Below are 13,452 nucleotides of genomic sequence, written 5' to 3'. Positions count from 1 at the left end.
TCAATATATATATCACTTGTTAGATAATATCTCTATTATAACAAAGGATTTAAACAAATACGTCTCAATGGAACCTTTGGCAAGATGCATAAATTCCTCAAATTCAGCAGAATATGGTACTTTCCTAGTGAGGCAGAACAAAAACTGTCCCAATACCACAATGCAGAAGGAATAATCAATGCAAGGATAAAAGAAACCCAAAAACCTAACCCTAGATGACTTTGTCCTTTTCAGAAACTACAGATGTTTCTAAGGGGGTAACACTCAATGTCTGCTAAAGCTGACATTATATAATCTTTAGATAAAGGGCTTCTCTTAGTACCCTTATCTTCTCCCTCCTCCTAGAGGATGAAAATAGGGAATTAAGGGAAATTTGTGACCCAACTCCACCACCTTCCTCTAAATACCCTTGCAACTCTTTCTCCACTTTCTAATGGAATAGGGCATCAAGAGAAAGAAAGGATCTCCTGGATTGGCCCTGTACTCAGCACTGCACTACTGTTCATCAAATGGCATTTGGAAGAAGGTATTTCCTACAAATAAATCCATAATAATGGTTTCAGGCACTATAAATACCTCAAAAGAGCTACAGATTTTAATTCTGACCTGGAGGGAAAATATTGCCCCAAGCTGTCAAAGCCACAGGCATACAGCAACTAGAGAGACACCACACGTGTAATAAAGGTCTAAAGATGAAAAAAAAATTAGTGTCTTAAGCAAGAGGGTGAGAGAAATCTGACCAAGCACCCAGTCATTCTGACTAGCTAAATTATAAAACCTAATGAAATCTTTATTTGATGTAAATACAGAATGAAATAATTAAATTATACATTATATTTCTTCTTTAGTTTGGTCTTCAAAAATGTAAGGACATACATCCCAGATCCTCAAATTAAGTGCCCTTTTTACCCCTCCAAGTGCTGAAAATAACTTTCGTGCCTGTGTAAACCAAGTTCAAATTACAAATCTTAACAATGTTAATCAATATTAACTGTAGACTAAGTCTTTGCATATATTGCAAGTCAACAAAATCAAAGAAACTTCACTGCCCCTAAACCACCATCATCCATAAAAGACTCAAACTAACTGCTCATAGCATCTTCAGTATGAAAACAGACCAAACCCATGGACAAGACACCCTCAAGGAGATACTGAAGAGGCAGAGGCATGTCTTCTCATATCCTCAATCCAGCTGTGGATGTTAGGTGAGTTGGAGGGGAGGGAACTGCAGAAACTGATTAAGTCCAAATATTCTCCTTAGACTGACATGATAAAGGCCACTTGCAAAACATTAGTTTGCCCCAGTGGGGTATTTCCTATATTCTTATGCTTTAGGCTAGGCTTGACATCTATCTAAAAATTTGCAAACATGGGCAGGTTTTAAAATTTGCTTGGTCATATGCACCTAATTAGTGCATATAACCAAGCCTCACAAATCTTGCCTGACAGTAACATCTTATTGTTAGCAGGCATAAGCACTCTTTGCAAGACTGCTGACATGTTTCACAGATCACACTGAGACCACATCTCATTTTTAAAGAAAAATGATTAAGGACATTAAATATACAGCTCATGGTTTATAACTCAGAAGATATCTAGTTCCATTAAATCTCTCACTGTGCACATGTGGCAGGCAGAAAAACACATTAAAAGCATAATGAACACAAAAGTTTAAATAATCATACATCATCTTGAAACAGACCCCTAAGAGCAGCTTTTATGTGAATTTTGAGGAAGTAGTAATAACTATGAAATGCCTTCCATCCTGTTCTTCAGCATAAATATGGGTAGTTCTTTAAAGAAGGCATTTTAATCATACTCATGTCTGACATGTTACAAAATACTGGCATATCAAGGCACACATTTTAAAACAAATACACAAGTGGAATTATTAGGAAAGAGAACAAAACATCATTGTGTCCTGACACACATCTGTTGTGTGCCACATGTGGAATCTTGTGTGCACTCCTGGTTCTCCCCCCTTCTTGTTCTTCAGTCTTAAAGAGAATTAAGACAGTATGAATTCAGGTGATCAAAGATAAATAACAGTTTCATTTCAAAAAGCAGGTTATATAGGTGAAAGATCTTTAGCCTGAAAAAAAACAGTGAAGAGGGGAACTCAATAAAAATACAAGTGGCATGGACAGAATTGCTCCCTGCCTTGTCCAGAGGAGAACTCTGGAAGTCCCATATTTAACAGCAGGTGTCAGAACCAATTCTTTTGCTTGTCTTGAGCCTTTTTTTTTGGTCATTTTTAAATTTACTATTATCCATAGTAAATAGAACATCCACTTAAAGTCATGCTTGTTGATACCGAAAAGCATTAATGTGAAAAGCTTCTGCGGGCTCAATGAGCACCTGGAGAAAAGTCAACTGAAAGCTATTAAAGAAAATGAAATAACACACACCCCATCATTTAAGGCAAGGAAGTCCACAAGCTGCTGCCAACAGCCTGTCAGCACGTAGTGACACTTTCAATTTCTTCACTTAGAAGGAGGTTGTCAAGTAGATCCTGTAATTTGGCAGGGCCTTGGATGGTAAGGGCATAAATAAAAAGAAAAGAAGGCCAGCCAAAAATCGAAGAGGTACTGGAAGACCAGAAGAGTGCCTGTATCCAGGTAAAAGTTGCCATGGCTGCCCTCTCACAAACACAATGAGTCTGGGCATCCTGCAAATGCTGCTGCTGGGCTTTCCAACTGAAGTCCCCAGCTGGCCAAGGAGTGAGCAGCAGGTTCAGGCTGACACACCAGATATTTCTCCTGAATGTTGTCTGTGGGATGCAAAGGTGAAGGAACAAAGTGGAATAGCAATCTCCCAAGCCATGTCCATGAGGTGGTTTGAGGACAAATCAGCTGGGTGTTATGCAACAAGTTCCCTACAGGTCAGTCAATCAGGGCAGCTCACAGATCCAGAATAGAAGAAACTTCTGGGGGCAGGACTCATTGGGTACTGTCTTCTTGCAGGAATAGACATGGCTGTGGTTAAAGGGCGGCCTACACCCTGGAAGGAGCTGGGGAGAAGAGTGTGCCAGGGGAAGATGTGATGGATCATTTCTCATCACATACTATGTGTGATGTTTCCAACATCACTCTCCAGTCATCCTCTGCCACATCACTGGGGCACAGGGTGCAAGTTCAATGGCTGTGCAGTATGGGCTCTCCAATGAGATTGTTGAGAATGCCATACATGGCTAATCACACATTTTGTCTGACCAGCTACATATATTCTATTCTTATGTGATTTCAATACTCCATAGATATAGCATAGGCCAACTAATCATGGAGTAAAGCAGCAACTTACAGGCTCAAAGTAAAAACTGATCATCCATCTGTCATATGAGATGAGGATTTGAAAATTTCATTAATTTTCTGAAACTGCTAGCTAAGATATTCAAAGAGTTTCATTACTACAAAGAGCCTTTTTATGCTGTTAATCCAGATTAGTAGTGACTGTTCAATTTAGAGTTTGCCTAAATCTTTAGTTCTACCTGATGCAATAGAACAGCCTAATTCTTCCTTCCTTTGAAGCATGGCACTGCCCTCTGAAAATTCTTCTCTGCTCCTTCCCCTACTTCCTGTTCCAAATTCATGGTTCATTGTGCTTTTATTGCTTTACAGCCCATCCACAGACATTTCAAAAAGGAAAGTACTTCAGAGCTCCTCTACAGATTTTAACTACTTTATTTGTTTTAGTGATTTGATCACCTGCTGGCCCAACCACACTGAGAAAAAAAAATTAATCTTGAAGATCTTCATAATTTTCATAACCAATAATCAGAGAGAAATTGACAGTTCTTCCTGAATAAAACAAAAAAAAAAAAAAAAAAAAAAAGCACTTTATCACAAAGCACTTTACAACTTTTAGTTTTACAGGCTGTCTTTCATCTGACCAAGCAACACAGTCTTGTAGAGAACCATAACTGTAGGCAGCCCTTTATCAACCAATTTACCACTCTAAGGTGGTCTGATCTCAGTCAGAGTCCAGCTGTTAATTTAAACTACCTCCTCCAGCACACAAACATTGAACCCCTCCCAAGAGGGGACATTCTCACATGTCCACTGCTATTAATATGGCATTCCTGGCAGCTGAAACAAATTGCACTGAGGTAGCCAGGAGCTGCCCACCTGCTGGGCTCTACTGAGCCACAAAAACAGCCCAGACCACTCCAAACCATGTGTTCAAAGAAGTCCTCATACCTCAGGGTGTGCCTGGGAACACAAGGGAGAAGGCACAAACTCAGCATCACTGACACTCCAGCAAGCAAGGAAACCCTCAGAGAATTTGATTTTGAGCCTCTTGCTTCTGTTCTGGCAGTTTAGATGAAGCTAAACTTTACAAAGGAGATGTGCCAATACCCACCATATTGGGCCTCACTTTAGTGGGACTTCTGGCAACTATTAGAGCTCTCCTGAAGGCTGTGCCCTGTGGGCTGCACAACAAGATTATTGGTGTTTTTAAATGAACCAAGATTTTGCCCTTCTCTAACCTGCCAGAAAAACATCCAACTGGAAAGTCAAAATAATTGTCCTTCCTGGAAAAAAAATTTCTCAGTATGTACTGATTCTACTGTGCAAACCTGCTTATTAACAAGATCATCTCATTTCTTCCAAATCACAAAATATTTCAGTCCTAATGGATTAAAGGAGGTTAAGCAAAAAAATATCCTCGTGGCAAAGAAATATTGAATGCATAACATGAAAATTTTGACATTTCTATGTCCAATGAAACAAAGTAAATTGTTGTATTTGTACTACAGCAACATTCTGCCCATTATGCAAGATGTGCTGGAGAGTGGGTAGGGTGAAGGGGAAGTCCTAGGCTCTGTTTTAATTTGGAAACATCTGTCCCTAGGTAAGGGACAAACATCAATAAAGCATCATCTTGCAAGTTTGTTTTCTGTTTTCCTTTCACAGTTAATTGCACTGTTGATCAAACCATAATAGTATAATTTTTATAGAATTGCTACTTATCTCCACCAAGACTTGATATTATTACTTTTGCAGGCAAATTATGTTTCTGTTAAGTGTATCTATGGGTGATTGGGTAATTACAAGTAGGTAGAACTAGAATGATTGAAGTTCTTTATTTCTACTTAGAAGTGGTGTATTCTACGTAATAGTGAGTGATTCTCTCCTCAGCAGCACACTAAATAAAGAATTATCCTTTTAGGGGTACAAAACACAAGTACTGTGACTTGCAAGTCTGTGACTTGCAGTGAAATCTATTATTATTGTATCCCCATAGTCTCCAACTCACAGCAGTCACAAAGCTGTCACCTAGTGTGCAACTTGCAGTTGTTAGTCAAGAATGACAGGTCAAGACTGGTAAATTCACAGGGCTACAAAGACAACATTTTAAAAGAAAATAGATTATTTTAAAGTCCTTTAAAAAACAAAAACAACCAAAAAAACCCCCAACAAAACAAACAAACAAAAGACAACAAAAAAACCCAAACTAAAATCCTCTCAGAATTACTTCCAACACTTGAGGCAAGAAAAGCTTTCCTTTTTTTTTTTTTTTTCCCCTTAGGGAACAAAGAAAACCAAAGAGGCTTTTCCCTAAGCAGACTGGACAGTTTACTCACCAGATGCAACTTTCTCTCTCCCCTCTGAAACAGATACACCCATGAAACAAACTAACTAGCCCATCAGACATTTAATTGTCTACACAAACATGAGTAAGTCAAGAGCAGATAAGGTGTAAAGCTTTGCTTGGCCCATTTTTCTCTTGGCTCTAAATATTGTAACTGATGCCACAAGTACATTCTGGACAGCTGGAGCAGTTCACCACAAATACTTCAACTGCCAAATTCAGCTGGTCAAATGCAAGTTGAAGGACAACAACAGTAGTTTTGCTTCTTTTAAAAAATCTCAAACAGCATGTAGTATTTCAGTTGGAAGACACCTACACCAATCAGCCAGGGCAGCTGCCTGACCACTTCAGGGCTGGCCAAAAGCTGGAGAATGTTGTTACAGGCATTGTCCAAATGCCTCCAAAACACTGGCAGACTCAGGCCATTGACCACCTCTCCAAGAAGATTGTTGCAACGTTTGATCATCCTCTGAGTAAAGAGGTGCATCCTAATGTCCAACCCAAACTTGCACTGGCACAGTTTTAACCACTCCATGCATCCAACCACTGCAGCAGAGGGAGAAAAGATCAGCATCTCTCTCTCAGCTTCCTCTCCCCTGAGAGCTGAGAGAGCACTGAGGTCACTGCTCAGACTCCTTCTCTCCAAGCCAGATGTGCAGAGTCCTCAGCTCATTCCTCAGCCCTGTCACCAGCTCTGCCCTCCTCTGGCTGCCTCCAAGGACCTGCACAATCTTCTTGGTTTCTGGGGTCAGAACTGCACACTGAAGTCAGGGTGGGGACACAACAACACAAAATACAGCAGGAGAGAGGGTGTCTATTGTTTTTAAATATCTTTAGAAATATTAGAAGTTTACACATGCTTGTGGGGTGTTGGGGGAGTTACTGTGGGTCATCTTTGTGGAAAAATATTAGGAAATAGCCAATTGTTTGATCTGGTCTCAGAAGCTATCCCTTCTGCTTAATTGCTCTCTCCTCTCTTTCTCAACAGAACACAACTATTGAGTAAGGAAAGTCAATGAATCAAACCATATAATGATGTAAAGGATTTTGTTCTTCATGATTCCTGAAATGACTTATTTCTCAATGCTGCCACAAGAAGGTAGGAAAAGTAACACTGGTGATGTCACATTTGACAGCAGACAGAAATACATGTGTCATTTGCTTCCCAGCAGCCTTCTGGCATATTCTTCCAAGAACTGTCCAATTCTTTGCCAGACTTTTTCCTTTCCCAGTATAAAAATTCTGGTTAGTTCAGTAAGAAAGATATAAAATTCCTTCAACAGTTTTTAAGCTGCATTCTCAAGATCAAGCTATCAGAAAACTGTCACTGAGTAGGTAAAGTCATTATGTGAACAGTATGGAGTAATACAGAGCTCAGGGTGACAACAGTGTCAAGTAAGTAATGTCATTCACTTCAATGAAAAATTATTGCTCAGGGAAGTTAGCTATAATCAAGATACCAAAAGTTAGCTGCAGATGATGTATGGCCTTTAACTACATGAAGAAGGATTACATGCTCATTTACACTCAGAAAAGACTATAATACAGTAAAAATACACCAACTGCTATTTTTTTTTCCTTCTCCTTATCAGTTTTCCCCTATGCCTTCTCCTCCTGCCCCAAAGAACACCATTTTTCTTGGTTACTTTGCTAAAAAGGAGCTTCTTACTGGAATATCTATTCCTTCCACTGGTAACTGCAGTCTCTAAATACTTGTAAGGAGTTACAGCATTCTTAGACGAGCCAGGAAATGTCAAAAGAAAAAACCCAACAAACTACTACAGAGCTAAAGGGATTGATTTATGATGATTACAATGACAGAATAAAAGAATAAATGACTTACAGTGCAGCTATTTCCTAACTAAAGTCTGAAATGCAACAAAGAGGGAGAGCAACACAAATACTGTCACCAAAAGAACTTCTGGAGACAAATAAACACAAAACAAGACAAATAAGTTCAGAAATTCAACAATCATCCATGATTCCGTAAGTTATCAATGTTTTAAATTAAAATTCTAGGGCAATTCATGCAGCCATTAATGTCTTTGAAGTAGATACATATTTACATGGAGGGAAATTTGGTATTGCATTATCACTCTGAAAAGAGCCAAGGTGAAATTTTAAAAGTAATAAACATTTATAATAGATAAGGAAAACAATCATACCTATCCTCCTCACTAAGCAAAATTCAGTACTTTACCAAACAAAATTCCTAAGAAGCAACTTAGTCTTTGAAAGAGCTTGCAACTTTCATGGGATGATCTTGCTTGGAATTTCTTATACTCATTCTACAAAAATCTGTAACTTTTTTTTTCTTTTACATTAAACAGGATATTACATTTGTTAGGAAACTAGTGTGACTTGGACTCCCTTTTTTCCAAGGATTTTCTTTTAATGAATCACTGGGCACATTCAAAAAAGCATCAGCTAAACACAAGGTTCTCAATAGACTTTCTATCCTGGATGCAGGGTACCACTGGGAGAATATTACTACCATCACCCTCAGCTACAACAGTCTAAAGTCTAAGTCCTGCTTTATTTTTGCTAAAACAAATGGATACACACCCTTGAAAAACAGGCAAGACTTTGAATACACACAAGTGAACATAAAAATAATACTTTTGATGGGATGCTTCTGCACAACACTGCAGTTAAAATTACCTCCATAGTTTTTAATAACCTTCATAAATGCATGGGATTGCTGCTGACAAACAGCTGAAGTCCCTCCGAGGCACACTAGTGTGCTTACACTAGATACCCAGGAATGCACTCCAAAGAACTAGAAAGGGCAGTGAGCTCTTTGAGCTGAGTGCTGTACTTTACTCACATAAAAAGCTAGACCAAAGTTTAGTATCTGTTTGCAGAAGCATTGCTTAGTCTTTAAAATAATTACTACTACCAATGTTCATCTTGTTGCATGTACTACAAACAATACTTCTAAAAAAGCTAGCATCTTTTTGTGTCTGAAAAGAGAGTGGCTACCACACACATGAAAATTTGCAGCAAACTAAACAGCAGCAGCAGGAAGAGAACATTCTCCCTACATGCTCAATTTAGCACTGCTTAAGTATGGGGAGTGAGGTGTGTGCTTGTTTTCAGAACAGGCAAGGCAGTCTCATCTCTCACCTGTGCATGGAACACAGAGTAAGGCACTTGATAAACTTACAGTGACCATAAAACTGATGGGTTTGACATTATACCATGGAGCTACAGTGGCAGCAGGAAACCCAGGAAATTGACACGCTGCTTTTTCTCACACTAGCTAACAGTATTTAAAATCTGTTAGCCATCAATGAACAGCACTGCATGATTAGGTTAGATTGGAAATAATTTTATAACAATAAAATTAAAAAGGTATTTTTCAGGGAGCATCCAAGAAAAATTCAGCTCAAGGAAGTGCATGTATTTATACTGAAAAAAAACCAAAATCACAGAGTCACAGCACAAACTACTCTGTCTTTAACACTGTTTGTGTAAAGAGGCCCCCATTAAATTTTCAGGGATGCACTTTAGAACAGGCAAATGCACTTTCGCTTGCTACTCCCATTCTAATACAAACCTAAGAATCTTTGCAGAAATATAGCTTTAAACCTTTCCAAACCATATAGGATGACTCACCAATACTGCTTTTGCATAGTCACATAATTCTGAAGACCATGCCATGAAACGATGATGCAGCTATGGCAAACCCTGCCAGCTGTGTGGTTTCATTCCAGGCATTGTTACCATAATAACCTATTCCTGCTATTATTACCTCACTGCCATTAATGAAGTCTAGGTACATTCTATTGCCAAACCTTAATTCCAGTAACATAAGGAGTTTAATTTCTGCACAGAATGCCCATGTAGCTCCTTCAGTTCACTTTTAAACTTTCCACAAGCAAACATATGGAATTATTTATTTCTTTTAAGTAATACTCTCCCACATAGACAGTGTATACTCACCCCACGTTCCCTATTCAAAATTACCTAAAGAACAAAAACCAGAGACCAAACCTATTATAAGAATTATTGAAACACTCAAAGACAGTGCAAGGAGATAAAATTTCAAGCCACCGGTGTGGCAAACAGCTCACCCTCCCCTTGCTGCAGCTGCTCCAGCATCCCTGCGGGTCGGCGGATCTCTGCCAAAGGGCGTGAAATCTCGGGCAGCAGGGCTGATTCCCCCGGGCCCCCTTGAGCAGAGACACAGCTCAAGCACCAGGCTGCCTTCCCAAGAAGCCAGCCACGCGGAGAGAGGGGCCAGGGCCGCTCTCCTGCCCCGCCGGGAGGGGCTCAGCTCCCCGGGACAGCCCCCTGGGGCAGGAAATCCGCAAGAGGTGATTTACGGGCAGGGCTCATGCCCATCCCACCGAGCTGACAGTTCAGCTGAAAGGTATTAATCTGGCCCTAAGAGCTTGTTAAATAACGAACTGTACCCTTAGGCTGGGAAAAAAAAAGTAGGGGTGGGGGGGAAGTGTTGCACAAGCTTATCAGTGCCCACTTGCTGCAGAACATGCCCTTGCAAGAGCTGTGTATGAAGAGCTACTACTATTTATACCTGTAACACTTCCAAGTTGCTGCAAATCTCTAGAGAAGTTTAATACGTGAAAATTACCTGCTTAAAAACATAATCTTTCGGCTAGCTTTTCCTCTTATGTTGGAGAAGCCTCAACTTCATTGACACTTTTTAAAGTTTTTTCTAAAGCTAAAGCTCTTGAAACAGGAGTAGAGAGAAATAAATATTGCTGTATAAAGAGCTGATCCAAAGGCCTGTATGACCTGTATTTAGGCATCAGTTTAACATGCAGCAGCATGGCATCTTGATGGGAAGTAAAAATATAAACCTGTGAACGTTGAAGTTAACAAAGTTCAAGCAGATGACTTTATACTGACAATACAATCATATTTTCCTTGAAACAATTATTTGCAGTTTACTTATTTAATCCTTTCATAATTACTTAAGATATTAATCTCAACATTCACAGGAACAAATATGTGCAGTACTCACTCACTCAAAGAGTTCCAGCAAAAGCAACAAACTCACAATTAAAGACTATCAGCATGACTAAGTCTGCTTGCATCCAGAATCTTTCTCTGCTTACAACTCAGTAGTAGTCAGGCACAAAAACATTTTCCTATTAATGTAATTGCTTAACACATGCTATCCCACTCGCTGGTCTCTTGACCTTTCCTTCCTTTGGTTTGCTGACAGTTCCTCTTTATCCAGGGAGCATTTGCACTTATACACAATGCACTGCAGCGGCAGCTCCCAAATACTTCGAGGTTTCTTCAAGAAACAGAGTAACTTTCCACACCATATGCATGGGAACACCAAGCATCACTGAGGAGAGTACCTTCACTATCAGCTGTTCTACCTCAGCAGTCTAAGTACACAAAATACATGCTGTGCTCCAGTTTGGATTCTTTCTACCTTTCCAGCATAAGCAATTCTGAGGCTGTACAACTCAAATGCCAGTTTCACCCAGTAAATAACTGACTTACAGTCATGGGTTGGAAGGAGTTGAGGTATTTTTACCCTCCAGTAAGTTTGAATTTCTTTTTTTTTTTAATTTTTATAAATAAAAGTGGTAAGTGGTAAGAGTGGCTAGCTGAATTTATTTTGTGTTCCTGCACTTAAACACTTAAATGTGAAAAACACTTTATAGACTTTTAAGCAATATGATCCCTGATAGCATATTAGCATTCAGAATATTGCAGTGTAAGCATTCAGCTGTAGTTAAAGTATTTTAAGAGAGACTACAGTATAATCAGTAAACTTTTGCTATGCAGATTACTATTTGAAAAGTACAAAAGCATGACTTATACAATGTATGGTATACAACAGTTTGCATTCCTGAAGTGCATCTCATTGACTTCCTGCGGAGTTACAGTAAAATCTCCCAAACTTTTGATCAGTAAAGCAAACAGCATAGGGGGCGAAAAAAAATCAGAATATTAGTTTAAATTTTAATCCATGCAACTCCCTCCCTGCCTCGTACTGAAATGAATAATGAATGAGCTAGGTTATGATTGCTTTCAATAAGTATGTCAGAAATCTTCAAAACAATGCGATGAGGGTAAGACAGACATCAAAGGTCTTTCTAACAATGCCGCATGCTTATACAACCACATACTATGCATCTTTTTCATGCATCAGCATACCAGGAACCGCATAACCACAAGTACCAAAGGTACTTGAGTTTTATGTTACGAAACTTAATATGCAAACAAAAATTAACCGAGAATTTGAAGTATTTGGGTCTGGAATCCGAGAATTTAAGCCCAACCTTCACCATGCGTCTGGGCAGAACTAAGGTTTTCAGACTGGAGTGTCACCTTACACCTCCCGTCATCTCCGTCACGCAGCAGCCGCTCACCCAAAGCGTCAGTAACTCCAAGAGACTTTTCAACAAATGGAGAGTCTAGGGTTTTGTTGTCATCGTCCTCCCACGCCTCCCTGGCAGCTCCGTTCCTGTGCCCAGCTGCTCCCCTGAGCGCTCCCCAGCGCAGGACCGCGCTCGGAGGCGCCTGCGGGACGGCCCCAGCTGCCAGGGCCGGCATCAGCGGCGGAGTTGGGATAGGGACCGGGATCGGGACCGGGATCGGCATCGCTCCCCGCCGGGCAGTCCCGCACACGGCAGGAGCGCAGAGGGGCTGCCTCTGCTCATCAGGTGTTTCGCGTCTCTCTGCAAACGCAGTTGTTCCCCGTGCAGCCCGCCCTCCAGCAATACCGAAAACTCGGACACTTCTAAAACAAATCTTTCCCCCACTTTTAAGGAATCCCCCCACTTCAACAGGCTTCTCCCACATCTTTTCATTGGGGGATTCCCAAGCCGTCCGTTCCAAGGGGCTCTCAGCCGCACGCCCAGGGGAGCAAGCTGGCATCTCCAGCGGGGGCACGGGCTTACCTTTGCCTCCCCCGCGTCGGGCTCCTCCTCGTAGTAGCCCTGGCCGGACTCGTAGGCGGCGGCAGCGGCCGGGTGCCGGGGTCCCAGCAGCACGGCGCCGGCAGCCAGGCAGCAGCTCAGGGAGAGCACCTCCAGCAAGTGCATGGCGCGGGGACGGCGGAGCGGGCGCGGAGCGGGGCACTCGCACGAATGCAGCCGAAATTATGAGGCTCCTTCTTTTGCTCTCCCCCCTCCCTCCCCTCGCAATATCCAAGGCAGTAAAATCCGTGAGATGGAGAAGATGAGGTAGCAACAGCTCCTATGCGCCTGCAGGGGAGTTCCCAACTTTCCCAGCCGCTTTGCAAATTCTCACCAAAGTTATCCAGAGTTTGCCAGGTAAAAAACCCACCAGGAAACCGGACATCCGAGGCTGCGCTCACTCAGGAGCAGGGGAGGTGGAAAGCGCAGAGAGGAGGAGGGAAGGGAAGGGAAGGAGGGAGAGAGCCAGGGAGCAGCAGAGCGGGACGGAGCGGCGCGTCGCAGCCGGGGAGATCCTTTGGGCGGGCCGTGCCGTGCCGGGGCTCGGTGCCGGGGCTCGGTGCCGAGGGGGCCCGCTGCGTGCGCTGCGCTGCGCTCCGCCCGCCGCGCTGTGCGGGCGCCTGTCAGCGGCGGGGGCTGCGCGGCGCCTGGGGCTGCGCGGCGGCGGCGGCGGCCGCGCATGGCGAAAGCGCCCTCTGCCTGCGCCTCTGCGCGCCGAGAGGGGCCCCGGCCGCCTTCCTCCTCCTCCTCCTCCTCCTCCTCCTCCTCCTCCTCCTCCTCCGCCGCCTGTGCCTGTGCCGCCTCCTCCAGCCGCTGCTGTGCCGCTGGCGCCCCGGGGAGCGATCGCCCCGCGCCCCGCGGGAGCCGCCCGGGGCTCTGCCGGGAAGGCGAGGCGGGCGCGCCCGGTCCCGCAGAGCTGGGCTCGTCCAGCACCGAGCTCCGGCTCCGCCGA

At 42.6% G+C, this 13,452-nt stretch overlaps 1 protein-coding gene across 1 annotated transcript in view; it reads right to left on the bottom strand.

The window, feature by feature from the left end:
* VEGFC (vascular endothelial growth factor C) overlaps positions 1 to 13,220 on the bottom strand; it is a 68,687-nt gene extending 55,467 nt beyond the window's left edge. Inside the window, 6 exon segments of the mRNA XM_079307468.1 lie at positions 12,483 to 12,654; positions 12,656 to 12,703; positions 12,705 to 12,792; positions 12,795 to 12,897; positions 12,901 to 12,941; positions 12,944 to 13,220. Coding sequence (XP_079163594.1) covers positions 12,483 to 12,654; positions 12,656 to 12,703; positions 12,705 to 12,792; positions 12,795 to 12,897; positions 12,901 to 12,941; positions 12,944 to 13,181 — 690 coding nt within the window. The 5' untranslated portion in view covers positions 13,182 to 13,220.
* Between the last annotated feature and the right edge of the window lie 232 nt (positions 13,221 to 13,452).

Source organism: Erithacus rubecula (assembly GCF_903797595.1).
Source record: "Erithacus rubecula genome assembly, chromosome: 5".
In the NCBI taxonomy this organism is placed as follows: domain Eukaryota; kingdom Metazoa; phylum Chordata; class Aves; order Passeriformes; family Muscicapidae; genus Erithacus; species Erithacus rubecula.
This window is presented reverse-complemented; position numbering and strand designations above follow the sequence as displayed.